The 19661-nt window shown below is 44.3% G+C and overlaps 1 protein-coding gene across 2 annotated transcripts in view; it reads left to right on the forward strand.

The window, feature by feature from the left end:
- MRPL39 (mitochondrial ribosomal protein L39) overlaps window positions 1–19661 on the forward strand; it is a 136592-nt gene that overhangs the window by 108227 nt on the left and 8704 nt on the right. For both annotated transcript variants that reach the window (XM_086933262.1, XM_086933263.1), the window contains one exon: window positions 13434–13587. In XM_086933262.1, the coding sequence (XP_086789388.1) occupies window positions 13434–13587 (154 nt within the window). The remainder of the gene's footprint in view (window positions 1–13433; window positions 13588–19661) is intronic.

A 19661-nucleotide genomic window follows, 5' to 3' on the forward strand; every position in this document is an offset into this window, starting at 1 on the left:
CGCCATCTTGGGAGAGCCTGAAAGACACGGAGACCAGACCAGGCGGTCTAGTTGTCCGAGGCTCTCCCGCATAAAGCGCACATGTGCTTCCGGAAGCGCAGCGGACGAGCGCAGCCGGCGCGACGATGGCGCGCCAAAGTTGCGCCACAGTTAAGCCCGTCTGCGCCCGTCCGCGGGCGACCGGGGCAAGGGGCACACCACCATGCTCGTTTTTTAACTCCTCTGCACAATTGTGTTCCCTCCATAAAAATTGGCCACTTAACTCTGAGACATTGTCTCGTGTCCAAGCTCTTGGTATTGCTCTGTCATCACCCACCTTGTCCCTTTTAACGTTCCCCCATCCCTCCAGGATGGTGTCCTCCCCGTGTCCCTCCATCCCCGCCCCCTCTCCTATCACTGCTGCCCTCCTTTTGAACACAAGGTCTGCTGTCAAGCACCGAATTGAAATATTCGGTCTCTTGGACTCCAACTCTGCAGACCTATTGTTTTTAACCGAAACATGGTATCGCCCGGACTCCCTACCCAGCGTCTTGGCGGCCCTTCCGCCCCACTATTTTATGCTCCGTGCCGACCGACCGGAGGGGAGAGCAGGTGGAGGGGTAGCCCTGATTGCTCGTAAGGGACTCCATTTCCAGACACTTGCGTCGCCTGCGATACCAGCAGCAGACTGCTTTGTAGTACGCTCTGTGTCTTTCAAGATTCCAATTACATGTGTATTAATGTACCGGCCACCCCAGCTATCTCCTGGTTTTCTCCCCGCTCTTCAGGACCTGCTGGCCACCTTGGCAGTCAATAGCGCCTCTGTCCTTGTTCTGGGAGATTTTAATTTCTGGCCTACTGATCCTGCCGACGACACTACATCCAAAGACTTTACCCAACTGCTACTCAGTCTTAATTTTACTCAGCACGTTCATGGACCTACCCACAACCGGGGCAATATTCTCGATCAGATATGGACATTAAATATCCCGATTTCCGCCCCAACTATTTCGCCCTGCACATGGTCTGATCATTCCCTGCTCGCCTTCTCCTTGGATTTGAGCCTTGTAAAAACACCTCCCTTCCCCAAAAACACCTGGGCAAGGAATTGGAATCGAGTTGACATTCCCTCTTTGTGCAACTCGCTAACTACCACCTGCCCTGATGTAACGGGTTCGGCCCTACACTCCCAGGCTACCACCCTAGATCGCTGGCTTACCAAAGCCTGCGACCTAGTGGCCCCTCTGAAGCGGATTACCATCAACCGCACCCACAATGCCAACAAGTGGTTCAGCCCTGGCCTTAAAGCCAAGAAACTGGAGTTACGACAGGCTGAACGAGCTTGGAGGTTAGCATACTGCCCGACCCGCAGACAACACTATACTACCATCCTTAGTGAATATAAAAAAGACATCTTGGCAGCCAAGACAGAATACTTCTCTGGGCGTATCCTAGCTGCCGAAAGCCAGCCACGTGAGATTTTCGCCACCGTCCACGAGCTGGCATCATCGGATAGAACTCTGTCTAAGATCCCCCCCTTCTCAGGCCCTATGCGACTCGCGTAACGAGTTTCTTATTGATAAAATAGTGTGCATTAAAGCCAATATTCCTCCCCCTTCGCCTACCTTCACTGACCCCCAACCACCTGGCAATAAACTGTCTCTCACTCACATTCCTGCACTGACCAGAGAATCCCTGCCCCCCCCTACTTAGGCGCGTCAAGTCAGGCTCTCCAGCTGACATTTGCCCGGCCCGTATTCTCCATCGGATTTTCTCTGATTGCCCATCTCCTGCCCTCACCCTTCTGAACGATTCCCTCACGCATGGCACCGTCCCTGCCCCCTTCAAGAGCGCCATAATGCCCGGGGCGGATCCTGCCTCCCCGGCAAACTATCGCCCTATATCACTTCTCCTGTATTTGGGAAAGGTTGCGGAGTACCATGTCACCCAGGTGCTTAGCTCTTTTATAGAGGATAGTAACTACCTTGCACCCTGCCAGGCGGGCTTTCGCCCTCGCCATTCCACCGAGAAGGTGGTTATCTCGGTCATGGACCAACTCGGGGAGGAGCTCGATACCAACACTCCCCAGGCCCTCGTCCTCCTGGATTTGTCCGCCGCTTTTGACACGGTGGACCATTCCATTCTTCTGTCCCGTGTCAAGGCGGCGGGCATAGGGGGACAGATATTGGCCTGGCTCGGCTCGCAAGCAGTCCACCTGGCCGAATTCTCTGCCCCGCCCGCAGGGCGCAATGCGGTGTCCCTCAGGGTTCCTCTCTTTCCCATCTTTCGTTTAACCTTTACATTTTCCCTCTCATTTTTGCACTGCAACAAATGGAGGTCACAGTGTACAATTACGCTGATGACCTCCAACTCATTTTTAATTTCTCCTCGTCCACATCAGGTATCACTAGCCTCCAGTCAGTCATGCTGTTTATCCGGGATTGAATGAATGCGAACCACCTTCAACTCAACCCCGGATAAAACAGAGCTGGTCCTGACTGGTGGCAGTGGTAACCCTTGGTCCCCCTCGTTTTGGCCCCCTTCTCTAGGCTTACCTCCCATTCCTTCTCAATCAGTTAAGACCCTTGGCATCACACTCAATCATCATCCGACACTTCACTCCCATATTAGTTCTGTCGTTTCCTCCTGTTTCTTTACCCTGCGTATCATCAGGAAAATATCCAGTTTTCCTCCCCCCACCCCCCCCCGCACTTAAACTTGTCTTAATGGCCATGGTCCTATCTAAGATTGACTATGGAAATATTATTTACAATGGTGTCCCCGCTTATGCACTTCAACGCCTTCAACTGGTGCAGAACCAGGCAACTCGCCTGGTATATGGCCTATCCAAATCCCACCACTCCACTCCCCTGCTTAATGCTCTACATTGGCTCCCTATCAAACAACGGGCCCTTTTTTTTTTTGTTCAATAAATTTATTAAATTTTAAGAAAGAAAAGAAATAATTAAATAGAATATAGAGTGATACAAACAAAATCCATTGGTGCATTAGGCATATTCGAATGAAGAACAAATAAATCCCGCAAGCAATATGATTGTGAAAAAAAAAAAAAGAGAAGAAAACCATGAGGGGAATGTCCGTGAAACACACAACGGGCCCTTTTCAGGCCCGGGCGGGCATGGCCCCTGCCTTTATCAACTCTGCCATCACCCACCAAATCTCTTTTAGTCATTCCCCGCTTTAAGAAACAAAGATCGGGAGGCCAGAAATTCTCGGTCCTTGCTCCCACCTTTTGGAATTCACTCCCGCCCCCTGTTAGACTTTCCTCCTTCTATATGGAGTTTCGTAAGGTCCTTAAAACTTTTCTGTTTCAGCAAGCCTTTTAGCCCTTAGCCCGCTGTGTCCTCTCTGCCCAGAAAAAAAAACCCCAGCGCCAAGAAACTGCATAGTGTACGTGCGCTCTATAAATTCCTCAAAATTCCAGCACAACTTCACGAATACCCCTTTTAAACTTCAGTACTTCAACAGAACCCCGAACCAATTTCATTACTCCATCTCAGCAACTCAAGTGATATTCTCATTTAGAAACATCTTCAACACAACTCCAGAGCTTTTATGTCAAAACAGCTGCTGCTCTGTCGCTCTAACTTGACTACTGGAACCCTGCTCGCATAACATGACCACCATTTCCTGTTCCTAAATTAACTCAAATCCATCCGCAGTCACTCACAGCACTGCTTCTAATTCAACTCTAGCACGAATCTAGCTTAACTCTAGCTCTCAAACGTCAACACAAATCCACCATAACTACACACATCCTCTCCAGTTCAGTAACTTCAACACAGCTCCACCTTCAACACAAGTCTAAGTAAACAACAGTTCCAACTCCACAGCAGTCGCATACATCCAATAACAAATAAAACCTCTTCAGACCAACTACAGTACAATGCCATCGCCTCAACAGGATATTAACAGCACAATACCACTACACGGAAAGTACTTCAAGTTTAGCTCCCATTTTTTTTTTTACAAGTTTTACTACAGCATTACAGAGCTCCCTATATAACACAGCGGGTTTCACTACAAAATACAAGCTCATATACCACACTAAAACAACTGGAGTACAGTAAGCACAACTGATACATTACAATTTCACCTGAGACACTACAATTACAACGGAACCACTGTAATTACATAACATTTCCAGCAACATTTCCCCTGCTTAATGAAGGCTACAAGAAGTATTCATCATGAATAACACAAGTGACCACACTGGTCTACCACATTAGACTATAACACTAAAAAAATAAAATCTCTTTTATATTTATCGATGTTTGTTTATGCTTGGCATAATGGTTGATTTAAGAAGTTTATTTAATTAGATATAAATATTTATATATATGAAAATAAGTAAACTTGGGCTTGAAATGCTTTTTGCATGCACAAGTTGAAAAGGAAAGCTCAAATTGTGTAAATTCAGATTATCTTGGTTGTGTACATTGCTCTGTATGCACACATATGTAAATTACAGGGATTATGGTAATTATGATACAGCTAAAGTGATTAATGAGTCTGTTCCTCATTCAGCTATTCGTATCTGCAAACCACTAGCATGCTATCCCCTCAGCAGAGTGTAACAGTTTCTTTCCTAATGTTTGCAAATGACTGACACTATAAGTCCCTATCTGTGCAATGCATATCCAATACGTATGGGCAAAGAACTAGGGCCTGTTGACAACCACAGCCACCTCATACCATACGGGTATCACAGAAAATCTCTTTCACCTAAATAAAAACTACCGTATGTACATTTATCATTATTAAACATAGATAATTAAACACTTCTCTATAGCCTATCTGATGTAACATTTTCAGAGATTTTCTGAAGTGTTGGGAACCTACTTCAATGGAAAATGCTACACAAGGCAACACTGCAGCATAAAAGCTAACTTGCTGCTTGGGAAACCATAGAAACATGGTGGGAAAACAAAGAAAATACAGTGGGATATCCTTGCAAACTAAACAGAAAATCAACTGTGTTACTTAAAGTAGTTAACAGCTACCATATCCAAGCATACATTGTCCACGCAGTTGTCCTGTAGAGTCATTTCTTTTGGAAAGGCGTACTAAAGGTGCTTATTACTAAAGGTTTTTGCCATTCATGCAGCGGAGAGGTAAGACGGTCATTTATGAGATCATAGAAGTTGCTTGGATTATAATAAGCACATTTTCCTTCTTCATTAATGGTTCTTTGTGGATCATCATGAACGCAAGAACAGCATAGCAAGCTCATCCCAGCTGGCAGTCTGTATCCAGAGATAAATGGCAGAAGGTCACTCTCAGATCAGTCAGCATATTGTAGAGAAGCCAAAAAGTGTCCTCTAGATAGCTTGATAAAATATGATGACTGCTCTGGCACCAGCATGTGTACAGGAATGTTTAATGAAATTATGGACAGATCTCCGAGTGTCTCCTTTACTTATTTATTCAGAGTAATTTTTTTCACCAAAGCCGCAATACCTGCTTTTACCTTTGACTGTCCCCTTGCTTACCTGTTAGCGATTATTTTGACAGTTGGTAAAAAAAACAATACAGGAAACAATGCACCTGGCTAAAGACTGTTTAAACATGGTCAGGCCAGAAGGAATGAACCATAGTTACCCAAAAAACGGAATCCTGCTTGAATATGAATTGACAAGCACCTGGAATTGCGGTGAGAAATTATATCTTGGCTCTTCCCAGCCACATAATATTATAATGCAGATGACCAGTTAATAAAAATAGGTGACAAGTGTGTGTGAATCAGGGTGCAGCAACGGTTACCATATCACCCTACAGGCATGTCTTTGGTCTATATGAGAACATTTGGGTGAGTTTCTTGAGGTTCGATTTATATCGAAAACCCTCTCAGCCATGCACTCTGAAAGGACAGGCAAGGGCGCGATGCAAATGGAAAACCTCTGTGGCCTCGTCATGAGTATGAAGCAAGCATTAGAGATGCTCTGGAGCTCAGATAGAACTTTAGTACTTTCATTTGCAAAAATAAAGCACTTTGACTCTTCTTTGCCCAGAAGATGTACTCTTGTGCAGTGTGGGGAAGTCCAGCTCCATAAAACATTCACTATACTGTGGTTGGCTACATGAGGTTTCTTTTGATGTGCTTCCGGTTTCCTAACAACAACAAAAAAAGTTGTAAGCGCCTTGCATGCAGCGCACACAATAAATCAATGCCCAGTCAAATCCTTATTTTGTATAAAAGAAGTATTTTAATTCTAAATCTACACATGGAAAGGTAAACGAAATTTAGTAAGCAGTAACACAGCCCCCCTAAAGGTAGACACCCTAGAAGTTGTCAGGCCACCCCTGGGCTAGCAGGTTCCCATGCAACCGGTGCGCTGTTATTCCTCACTCACATGAGGCAACAGCTAGGGAATGTAAACTATTAGGCCTATTCACGGGGTTTCCACCTCTTGTACTCCGTAAATAAGATTTAGTCACTTGGAGTCAAGTAGGGTTGCAAACACCAAAGGCGGTATATCCCCCAGGGCCTGTAGGCTCAGTTCTCAGCTAATCCATTCCCGTGGTACGAACCTGGTCATCGGTGCAGGACGGTCCTGGCCCGGATCGACAAAGTTGGGCTGCACGTATTCACATGTGTAGCTCCTAGCAGGCACCGTCTCTCTCTCCTGAGCCGCACTTACCAGCGCTGACAATCTGAGTTGCTCCGGCTTCAGCCACATACAGCAGGTCTTTTTCTGCCTTGCTCGGAGATGGGGAACGTCTCCTTGCTTCGGCAGGGCCCCAACAACATCTCATCTGTCCTCGGACCTCCTCGGATACAAAGCCTCCCTAGTCTTGGTTGTAGCAGCAGTTTCGGGTCACAGGCAACAATCCAGACCTCTGGCCTCAGCACCTTGAGTGGCCCCACCTGGCATATGGAGTCCCTCCAACAAACCTCACTGCCTGGTCATACTGGCCTCAGGTTGCCTCCTCCGCAGATGGGGTCGCTGCATACTTTCCACACATGGGCGATGACACAATCGATGCAACACAGTTCTTGGCACACAGCGCCCCTCCTGACATATGGCATAGCCAACTTCCACAACACTACACACAGGCAATGACCCGGTCGATACAGCACTGTCCTTGGTGCACCGCAGCCCCTACTGGCATACAAGGTTACAAATCTTCACAATGTGGCACATGGGCACCAGGCCAATTAATGCAGCACTATCCTTGGTGCGCTGCAGCCCCTCCTGGCACATGGGGTTGCCAAACATCACAGTGCGGCACATAGGCAATGGCCTGATTGGTGGGGCACAGCTTCTCACACCTCGCTCATTAGTCCTACACATCCGGGCTCCTTTCTGGATCTCGTTCCCTCCAAGACGCTCCTCTTCCTCACGGGTACACTGGCCTTGGCGAGCAGGCAGGTACTGGTGCTCCAGACTCCAGTGCAGGTGATCTTGGTTTCTCTGAGTGATGCCCGCTCACCCTGCAGGGAGGCCAGCAGGCTAGACCCCTAGTCTTAGTCACAGATCTTTCCCTCCCTATGCCGCTCGGCTGGATTATCGGCACATGACAAAGTTTGTGGTCTCAGACTCCCCTACATAAAGGTCTTTTCAAGAAACAACATTTTAATTAAGGTCTGCACCTTTTAAGTTTTATGTTGGGGTTCTGCTTCTTTGAAATGGACATCTCTCCCCTTTCATCTTCCTCTTGAAGAATGTCTGTCACAGCAGGTAGGACTCCCGAAGCTGATTAACCCACAGCAAGATTCATGGGAGTGACCAGAGTTCACACCTGGATGTCAGCCACAGTGATATGTTCATCAAAGGTTAATCCTGGGCCCTCAGCCCTACCCTTTATGATTCTCTCCCCTCAGCCCAATCCCCCTCTTCCTGTGATATGTCCAGGCCCCTTTCCTTGCGATCTGTGACTGAATCAAAGAGCCCTTTGAAGTGCACAGGGAGAGCCTGGCTCCCCTTCACACAGGGCGTGTACCACCCAGCTTACAGAAATGCAGCATTACACAATTCTATCTGGGGGAGATTCCGCTACTACTCATGTTTTCACAAGGTAGGCCTGGGCTTCCCAAAATGAAACCCAAGGTCCTCCTTGTAATGTACCAGTGCAGGCATCTCTGCACTCAGCATACATTCATAGCACACTCTATTGGCTAGTATTGGTGTGCCCATGTACCATGCTACCACCAGCATTTCCACATACAGCACACGCCCTAACACAGTCTCTCTGTACTGCACCAGCGTGTGTCACCTAAAACGCATCCTGCCAGCGCACACATATTTATCATGTGCACAATGTCCCCACACTGTAGCCTCTGTGTAGTGTATGTTTTGTGCGCTCACATGCACTCAGTATGTTTTCACTATGCACACACTTCAACCTGATGTAGGCCAAGGATGAGTTAAACAAACCGCATCAGAACTTTAAATAAAGTTGAGGGAGCCTGTAGGGCACACTCCAATGGCACGAGGTAAAAAGGACCTGGTCACTACTACTGATCATTACACGGTATGTTGCCACCAATGCTCTTGTGCTGTTTAACTCCTGGTGAAGGAAGTAGCCTTCCACCACTATGAGGGTTGCGCTTTGGGTGCCCCTCCTGATCCTATAAGACCGCAATCCGTGAGATGGGCCTATTTCATAGCCCACACACATGATCTGTGTTCTCCTATGACACAAAATCAGCATTCGGATCCAGACAACAAAAGATTTGAACACTCAGGGCAGGGATACACTTCTTTACCATCCAGAGGACTTTTCCGTCCGAACATTATGTATCTTTATTTATCTATAACTTGATTTACAGATCTTTGGTTATAGAAAGGCTTTTGTTATAAAATGTCTAACATTGTGGCATTTATTTGCTTGTAGAATCCTAGCCGTAAAGTTGTGAAGTTTGTGATTAAAGAAAAAACCTTAGTACCCAGTACTCGTGCATGCCTACTAGTAAGACAGTATCTCATGTGTGGGTATTGTAGGAGAGTAGGATCTGCTTACTATGGTTACCCCCACTTTTTGCTGGTGTTTCACTGTTTTCCGACTTTAGTCTGGCTGGGGCCCTGCTAACCAGGACCCCAGCCTAGCTGCTTCCTCTCTAAATTGATTGCATGTAAATTAGGTACACATCAGATTGGTTACTGGGTTACCCTTGTGAGTCCCTAGTATATGGTACCTTAGGTACTAAGGGCATAGGTACCACAGAGGCCTACCAAGGGCTGAAGCATGCATTATGCCACCTCTGGGAAGCCTTCCAAAAAGGTAGATGTAGGCTACCTATATCTACCTTAAATAACAGACACCTATAAACCTATAAGTCATTCCTATGGCAGGCCTTAACAATCCTGAAGGCAGAGTGCTTGGTTGTGTGTGAGAGGGTGCCCAAGCATGAGCTGAGCCCCTCTGCAGCTTTCGGAATCACTTCTCTGTAGCTGTTCTGTGATGCAGCCATACCATATACTCTTAAGTGCATTATAACCTCGCGGTAAATGCTAACTTTGGGATGGCTGCTTCAAAACATTTGTGTTTGGTGTCAAACACTTTGGAATCCTACCCCCTGCCAGTCCTGGCGACGGGTGTCGTAGAATTCCACCCTTCTAGAGGGAGAAGACATGTGCACACTTCCTTAAACTCTAGTAGTTTTAGAGAGCCCTGGCATCACAAAATGGATGCCACAGACACGGGTCTGACCTCCTGCTGTACGAAACTCCGGCAGGTGAGGCCTGGACAATAGGTTTCCTGTCTCAGGGAGGTGTAGCCACCTCCCAGACAGGTTTTAGTGTATTGGGGCTGGGTGGGTGCATTCTTAGAATGCTTTTCAGACAGTGCTGGGGGCACACTTAGTATCCCTGTGCATACCCCAGTTGAAACCGGTTGCAGGGGCACTCGGTCCCTGCTCTGGCGCAAAACTGGACAAAGGGAAAGGGGTGTAACCACCCCCACCCTGGGTCCTCGCATAGGTGGGACCCTAGAGTAAGTCCAACCGCTAAACTTAGAAGAAGTATAGTAACCCAGTCCTTAAGACTTTAGATTACCCTGGACGAAACTCTGCAACATATATCCTGGAACTTCGAAATTCTATTTCGACTAGAAGACAGAAGAATCTCGCTTGGGGTCAATGAGTGACTCCCCTGTTCAAACAGGCAACAAAGAAGCATCTTGCCGGTCTGCATTTCCAAGGTTCCCGCCGGAACCCGAAGGTTGTGCAACATAGGACACGGACTTCCAGACATCCCCGAGGCCGACACGAGATCCCAGCAAAGCTGAGACCTGTATCCATCACGAGAGACGTGGGTCCGGAACTCCTGGACACAGTGCGCATTTGCTAGTGCACCTACTTCCCGAGCTTTCCCGAAGTTGTGCATTAGGCTACTCGTAGTCCAAGCCCTGAGCACTATCTGCACCGAAGATTGTGGGCCTACACTCCACGAGTGTTCCGTGGTCCCACTTCTAGCATTTCCATTTCTGCTCGAGGCCCCTTCGCGATCCCTGGTCCGTCGACTGTGGGTCCCCACGAAGGTAACTCTTCTGTTTCTTGGGCTTTCCTGATTGCTCCAGACGTGCCATGACTCCCCTCCAAAGGGTGAGTCCCTCAGACCTTGCTGGTCTGCACCGAAGCCAATCTTTGTTTTCTGCGTGGATTGCTGTTGTCAAGGCTTGTTGGGTCCAATCCGGATACCGACGCTGCAGCACTCGACATCCTTGGTGGGCAGCTCGAATCCAGCTCCTGGTTGCCATCAACGCCTCCTGGTCCTCGTGTCAAACTTCACCTTCTTAACCTGAAATCACCCGACATTTGTTGGTATCGTCTCTTTGCCTTCCTGGTCACTGGCCAGTGGCCCAGACTATGTTCCCTCTGCTTTCTGGTTCTTCAGATCTTCGATCCACCCTTGGATCCATCTGGATACTTTCCACTTAGACGCCTGCAGCATTTCTTGGCAGCTCGCCATAGGAAACGACGACGAAACCCGACACCAAAAGACACTGATGCACCCAGCTTCCCTGGGTGAGGTAACACGAGTACTCATGTGCTCCCGTGGGTATTGACTCTCGAACTGTCCAGTTCTCAAGGGGTTTCCTCCAAGTCCACTCCTAAGTGTCCTTAACCTGTAATTTTCCAAACACGACTTTCCCCATAGAAGTTAATGGTGATTCGCGGCTGTGTTTAGACACTGCACGCGTCCCCCGTGGGTACCCTGTGTCACTACCTTGGGTGGTTCCTGGTGGCCCCAGCGGTTCTAAAGACTCTAGGCCTTGTATCTATGTCAGTCGTGGTTCTTATACCACTTTCTTAGTATATGGTTTGTGACGCCCCTAGGGCTAATCATATATTGTGCTAATTTACTGTGTGTTGAATAAGTTTACTTGTGTACTTTTGCCAATAGCCTCATAAAGAGACTAGGGGGATGTGTTTAGAATAAATACATATATTTTATATATACTTGGTGTGGTTCTCGTTTCATTTGGTCATTACATGAGATTATAGACTGGTAAAACAAGCTGCTTTACATTCCTTCAAGACTTAGCCTGAGGGCTCCTCTCCACAGCTACCACTAGGATAGCTTTCTATAAGGTTGTCTTTATCCTACCATCAATAAGGGGTCGTTTGGACTGGTGCAAGGTCCCCACTAGAATAGTGGACAGCATATGCCAGGCCAACCTCTCACAGGTATATCTATTGTAATGAACAGAAACAGGCAAAAAGCGAGACTGTGAAGTCATTGGACTGTTAATGTGGTCCTTACACGGTTACGATTTTGGCCTGTTCCTGTCTTGTAAAATGAGCTCACTCACACACACTGGGTACTGTTTTTATTAGACGTCTGCGAGCATTGGATGTATGACACTTATTCAGTTTTTGAGGAAGTTTGCACATCTATGTTACAGAAAATGGAAATAATTGTGATATTCTTTTAAACCAATACTTTGACAGTTGCAGGGCATCCGGGGTAATCAAAGGTGCTGAGATTTATACAAGCCACATCACCCTTCATTCTCTTTAATCTCCACCCTGACCCTGGGCCTAAACATTGCAGAAATGCTCCATGGAAGCTGATCCATAAAAGCATACCTAACGTTAAAGCTTCGATCCATGCTTAAGCCCATTGAAAGCCCATGCATGTCTGACACACCCACCCTCATGAGTCAAAGAGGAATACTGGTCGGGGTTAAGTCTTGGCAGGGATGTGTTCCTGCTTGTGAGAGGCTGTGTGAGTTACTGTGCTTTAAATACAATTGCTAAAAATCTGACAGTCATGTTCAGTGTCTTCTACTGGCCAGGAAGGTGGGCTGATAAAGGACTGGCACCCAGTGGAAGAAACCTTTTTTAATGCTGAAGATCTGTGGTTGTGGTATGTTTCTATATTGCCCAGCGAGTCAGACCTTCGACCAAAAGACAGGTCCGTAAACGCCACTTTGCATTCAGTTGCTTTCCAAATTTCCCAAATACATAGCGCTCAGTTTATCGCCTGTGACCACACTAAGCCCATTGAAATCTCATACATGTTGGTCACCCCCACACTGGGTAGACCCAGGGAAACAAAGATGGGGATAAAACCTTGTTATGGATATTTTCCTGCAGAACTCTTACAGACACCATGTTCAGTGTGTTCTACCAGCCAGTCAGAAAAAGGGAGGTCTGACTTGCAATAAAATAATCTTTTGGTTGTACATTTGTATAATCACATATTCGGTATTGGCAGACCTCAGATATTCAGGGCAACATTTAATTGTTTCAAGTTCTGGGATTTATGTTTGTCTATTTGCGAAATGCAACAAACTTGTTTAAAAAAAAAAAAAAAAAAAGCAAAAATGAAAATGAAAATATGTCCAAATATTATCTTCCTGCGGTGAGGTACTGATACAGGACTTGCCCCTCAACATAGCCCTGAATTTGCCAGAAAAAAATATATTTCGTTTGTATGGTTGCACAAAGAGATAAGAGGTACATATGTTTAAACAAGCTAACACCAATTAAAAAAAAAGACATAATTGCGTGTAAATTCCCAGGCAATGAAAGGGTTTAATGGTACTACTAAGATATGAACTAAAAATTCCAGAATACAGAAAAGAATTGTGATAAAAAGCTAGTCCTGATTAATCGACATTGTCAACTGTAGATCTAACATCAAACCTATTTGTGAATGGGTTGCCATCCTTTAAGAAAGTATCCTCCTTTTCAGAAAAGATGATGATTTGAGCAAAACTTGAAATGTATTTGAGTTTTATCTAAGCCCTCTCAAAAAGATTGCATGCAATATTTGTGAATGGATTTCCCCTTTCATTTTCTTAATGTTATTCTTCTTGGAGAAAGGTAGTAGTAATTTATGAGAAAGCTTAATATATTCTTTCAGTTGTGCATTTCTCCTATAACCGTTGGTCCAGATCAGACTTCAGATCAGACTTCTGATGAGTGGAGCTACCGTTGCCTAGTGATGTGCCCTACTGACCTACTTTGTCTTTTTTATTAGATGTGGTGACTTTGTAGATCTCTCAGATGGGCCACACATTCCAAGAACAAGCTTCTGTTTCCAGTATGAAGTAACAGCAGCTCACAACATTTCCGAAAACGTACTAGAGCCTGTCCGGAGATTCCAGGGGCTTTCTCTGCCAAGGCACTTGATGGTAATTTAAAAAAAAATATATTTTAAAAGCATTTTACCACTGAACTGTCTGTGAGAATGACCTGTTTTTGGCGTATTTTGTCAAATTATTTAAAATTGACAGTTGCTGTCCCTTGCTTCACTTTTATGTGTAATTGAGTAGCTGCGTATGTTCCATTTAGTCATACATGAAGAGCTTCTTTGAATTATAATTGAATTGTTTATCATCAAATGTTTTTTTTTTTAAATAGTACTGGAAATGTACATCTGCAAGTCTTTATTCCTTCTTCATAAATCTGTGGTGGGGAAATATAATTTAGCCCTCCATAGATCTTCATACTATAAGACTTGCACATCCATAGCCTACAGTGTTCTTGGCCCCTCCAAGCACAAGTGTTGAGAGTTAATTCTTCTAGACAAAAATTGATCTGCTCAAATCTAACATTTCTCAGCCTCCATGGCCTGACTCAACCAAGGAGCACACCATCGTCATACTATAAGACGTGCACATCCATAGCCTACAGTGTTCTTGGCCCCTCCAAGCGCAAGTGTTGAGAGTTAATTCTTCTAGACAAAAATTGATCTGCTCAAATCTAACATTTCTCAGCCTCCATGGCCTGACTCAACCAAGGAGCACACCTTATCAGCCAATGTGGGCAAGTTATTAAAACCTTTAAAAGTTTAATCCTTGTCTTAAGATGCATTTAAACCCTTGGTGGTGAATCTATCTCCTTTATAATCAACCTAATCAATTCCCACTTCAGCAAATTGATAATCCCCAAGAACCTCTAACATGCCATAAATTCTTCCAACTTAAAAGTCAAGTACACAAATCTGGTAAACCCTGCGTGAAACGAACCCTTCACTTGATCTCCTGCATACATATATGCTTGAAGTTGAAATGTTTTGCTCCGTAAGACCTAGTCCAATTTCCGCTCCAGCTCCTGTTGTTGTTTCAGGGACCGGTAGCAAGTTGAAAGAACAAAATCCCAACCACCTATTACCAAGGGCAGGCATACCCCGTAATTACTATCTCTCCACAGCATATACTATCATGGACAAAAGCCTCCACATTTAATACCTCAAGACACAAATTTAGCCAGTTGAGTTGGCAATTATCTAGTTCATTTCCCTTATGACTCCCTATGCAAATTGAAAAAAATGACACAGTGCCTCTCCTCCTCAATGGTTATTGCATTCAAGTTTCACAGGTATCAGCCCGTCTGTTGATTCTGTTCAATATATAGGTCTTCACTTGCTTTCCTCTTACAGAGATAGGCACCTGCATCCAGGAGGGTCTTAGAGGTGGCATATCTGAATTGCTATCTACCTGAGCCTCAGCCAGAAAAGGATCCATGAGCAAGTTAATGCGATTTTAGCTCAGGCCTTTCGACCACCTTATGCAGTTATTGTTAATCAATTGGGGTCACATTCAATACATATTTGTCCCCGAGCTTGTTGTAAAGCTACTCTTATTCCAGCTGATCCCTTAACTCGTTCTCTTATTGCAGATTGTTTAATGGGTTTGAAGCTAGTGAAGGCCCACCTCAACTATTGTAACATTATTTTCATGGAGTGTGCACAGAAAACTATTTCTGATTTGCAACATTTCAAGACTAAATCCATTGCCTGGTCTTCAACTTAAAACACTGCCACAACATGAAATCTTTTCAGTGGCTCCCTTACAAAGATCACACAGACTTCATAGTTATCCGTAGCTCAAAGGACCATACTTTTGCACACAACCGTCAATTTCAGGAAAGTCAAATAATCCCATTAGCTTAGTTGGCACCTAAGGTATACCTGCCGGATGCTCCGTCACTCTAAAAGATGACAACTCTACACCTTGAAGGCTCTTTACTCTAGAATTCCATGCCACGGCACCCCCTCCCCCCTCTGCACTAGGCGCCATGAACTTCTGCGTAGTAGTAAAGCCTCATCTTTGAACTCTGCGTACTGTCACTAACTCTTTCAGGATTCTTCCTACCCCTAGTTTTACTCTACCTCTGTAGCCTGTAAAACTGGTTGCACTTGTGTTACCTCCTATAGAATTAAAAACTCATCCTTTCTGGCACCTTTACATTTTAAACCACATATTTACACAGTGCAACAATATAGATGTGTGTTATTGGTGACCGCTAAGCAAATGATCCCACTGCGTAGTAACTTATCGTAACAGATGATTCCTGTTGCGCATGATCAGCAGAGCTGGGCACTTTATGAGCCATTTCGGTGGTGTTTCTGCCTTTCTATTATCAGTTCTATCTACTCATTTGTTATTTTGTGTTTATTCAGCCCTTTTATCCCTGACCTCTTACCTAAGGTTGCTTTCTATAGTCACGTGTTTGTCACCTCTTATTGTCTTCCCATTCTGCTTTCCTTGCTTTCTATTGCTATTACTGTTCACATTATTGATGAAAACACAGAAGGTGCTTTACACCACTACATCCTAGAATCCACTGCCTCAAACTTTGCCCGGCGAGGCTATTTGCGCAATCCATAAGTTGATCCGTAAAGGTTGCTGAGCAAAGAGCTCACTTCTATGGCTCACCCCCTATGCACAGCTTCCATTCAACCAAAGTTGGACATTCTTTTCTCTTTTTAATTAAAGCTAAAAGAAAACCCTTTACATAGGCCACTTGTTATTACAATTGGCAGTTTTGCATCTCTTTGTATTGTGTTCAGGATACCCACATTTAGATGGTTATATTCTAATGTTTTTGGATTAATAACGATTCTTATGCTTGAGAATCAGTGTTAACATGTTTGTAACTTGTTATTCTAGGCCAGCCTTCAAAATACCTAGGTCTATCCGTACCTAGCTTACAACTTGCCTTTTACTGATCTCGTCTGTGGGTCAGCAGAGTATAGAAATTTTCATTATAGTGTGAATTTATTGGGAAGAAAATTAGTGATGTTGTTGAGAGTAATTTTATCGAATATTGAAGTTTTTGTCTGGGCAATTTGAATCCATCTAGTCTCTAATTCTGCACGTTGACGTTTTGTATGAGGTTGAACTGCCAAGGAGCTTATTATCGGCGTCTGGAGTGGCCTCCTTCGGTAGCAGGTGCCACAGATAATACCATGGGGCCTGGTGCTCCCAAACCTGAAATTATTGGGTGCAGGAATATCATGCCCGAATTTACAGGGAGTGTTTGCGCATCTAGAAAAAACACTTGGATCTTCAGGGCAGGGGTTGCAGGCACAGGCAATACCAGTTCCTATTGTTTGGGGCTCTTTTGGTATTACAACTTATTTCGCATGTCCACATGAGTTTCTTTTGGCTTCTGGTCATCTGTGGAATACTTTGGAATATGAAAGGCATGGTTTCTGCTTGGTGTCAGGGAGATAGTCTTGCTTTACACTTGTTAGGCATTGCTTGTTTTTCCAGGCAGAGGACAAAAAGATATAGACTCATTTCTGCCCTCCACATTTTTTTCTAATTGTTAAGTGTTTTGAGTTTCTTGGTTAGACCTTCTTAGCCCTTTGTTTTTATTGCGCAAAAAAGGAGTAGCTGACTTCAGATAGGAAAGCAATCCACCCTAGTTATTTCTTTAGGTAATCGATCTGTTGAAAATAATTATTGCTTTCTAGAAGAGGTTTGGGTAACTGAAGTCCAATTTGGTTCAGTGTCTGTGGTTTCAATTTTCCTTGCTAGCCGTCACATTATCAAATTAAAATGAAAATGCTTTCCTCTTCAGCCTTTCAATGTGTTTGTCTGTAGTTCCACCAGACTTTGCTACCTTTCACATCACTGTTGTCATAATCAAGCAATCTCCTGTTTCTAACTACTGATAACTTTGTATATAGTAAGTCAATGTATCTTCTTTTTGTTTCTTGGAATGCGGCGTAGGATAATATTGGAAACCATGTAAGGCAGTGGCCTTGAATTTTCTGAGCTATGTTCATTCCTGTTAAAACAGTCCTCTTTACTCCATTTACCTCGGGTGACCAGGCCTGAAAGGAGCTGTGTATCCTGAATGCTAGATCTGTATGAATTCGAAATTGGGCGCCTAGGGAATTATACTTCCAACATTCAACCCCTGGTAAGAAGAAGGTATTGAGGTGGAAAATTAGGTCCTGGTAGTTGTTCACCACTGCAGTAGTGATGAATTAGTTTTGGCAAGCAGGCAGCAGTACCAGCAGCATCTAAAAGGAAAGTATAATTCCTAACCTATCCTAACTAGTGCAAAGTCAGAGATCATGTGTGTCAACTCATGTTCAGTGAAAACTACAAGGCTAGCAGAGAAAAGCTACTCAGGAAATAGTATTTTATATCAACTGCATCTCACGTAATAGTAAATCCTGAAAACCATATTAAATGGGACTATTCTTATGGCAATGTTAGTTGAGCTCCTCTGCTTGTGGGGTGCATGGTACAGCCATTTCCTTAGCTATAGTTCAGCCTGCTTGCCCATGTAATGGAGGCGTGCATCCTTGGCTATCAGGAGCACTTGATGATAGTGTTGATTATTTCTGTGATTCTGTGACGCCTACTAAGAGACACTAGAAGGAGAGTGTGGATATGCTTGAACCATTCTGGAGACCCTTCATTCCACCAAGGGAGATTTTGAGTCTCTAATTGGAGTCCATTCTCTATGCTCATGATACTCAAGCATAGCACTTACTGTGTCAAGCGCACAACACAAGGGAGAAGTAGAACCACTGCCTTGCAATTCACTTTTCCTGTATTGTTCCTGTCTCCGGCCGAATGAACCCCCTTATCACTTTGTGCATTGTATCACCGCTAAACATTTTAATCGTAATTAAATACAATTTCTAGAATCCTTGATGGTGAGCATGCTGTAAGTGCTAGCCTAATGATTTTTGTTGCTAAACTCATTGAGGATGTGCTGATGGTAGTTATGTGATAAATGATTTGCTCTCTCTTAAACATTAATAGAATTGAGAGATATTGTTCCGAGTTCTGCCACTTCCTGTGGTATATCACTTAAATGAATGCTTTTTGAAATTTAGCTTGTGTATCACAAACTCCGAAAATCTATCTTCTCCATGCCTTTCTTTTGAGAACTTGCTTCTGCCTCTTGGGAGGGCCTATCACGGTGCCTCAGCATGTCTTACTTTCCAGTTCTATTTCTTAACAGCCCACAAATATTTTCATGTGCCCCCATTATCTAACTTTTATTTTTCTTGTGTGTTTTTTTATCTCGTCATTTTTCTTGTGTAGGCTTCTGACTTTCCTCACAAAAAAATGTTTTTGAAAGTCAACTTTCTGTGGAGGACTTTAAAAAATGCTGATGTTGGAATCTGTTATCATCTACACTCGATAATAGTATTATGATAATATGCAAAAACAGCAGCTATTATTGCCTATGGATGCACCGAAGTGTCTTATCAATAGCCAGATTTAGCCGGTCGTATGTTCTTCTAAATCGGCTCCATTGAATCAAAACAAGGAGGAACAGTATTGCAGCAAGGTCTGCAAACGAGGAAAGTAGAGATTCTAGATGTGACATAAAACAAGAAACTCGTTGGCTAAACCTTCCCAGTAAAATGTAAATACTTGTTCATTATGACAGTAGACCAAGGCCGTTTCTCCCAAAGACAAAAGTCATGCTGAGGAATTTGAGTCCACTAGATTGTAGCAGGTAGGCATTGTAAAGTTCTGTTTGTGAAAATCTTAAAAATACAAATTGTCTTCTAACATTTCATCTGATTGAAGGGAATGCAAGCCTGACTTTTGCTTCTGTTTGGACCATGAACAGAACTTTGTTATATTACATCAGTTGTACCCTAAAATCAGGGGCTGGGTCATGAACATTTTTACCTGGAAGAAGAGAAAAGCTTTTGTTGATGTTGCACATAAATCCACTCAAAACATCTTTAAATGCCCTCTATAGATGAGGGTACATTACCCAAGAAGTCCCTGCTCTCTGTAAAGTCACCATAGCCTGTAAAGTCGCCATAAAATATGAATTATTGGAACACCATCCCATGATTTATGCACCTCATTCACATTTCTGAAATCTCCTCTTCCGGGGAAGTGTGATTTTTGGAGAAAATAAAACTAAGATATCAATTTCCTCTTACATTGTTAGACCTCTGCCGTGTCCTGCTCCAAGAACTGGTCAATGG

This window comes from Lissotriton vulgaris, chromosome 8, assembly GCF_964263255.1.
Source record: "Lissotriton vulgaris chromosome 8, aLisVul1.2, whole genome shotgun sequence".
Classification (NCBI taxonomy): domain Eukaryota; kingdom Metazoa; phylum Chordata; class Amphibia; order Caudata; family Salamandridae; genus Lissotriton; species Lissotriton vulgaris.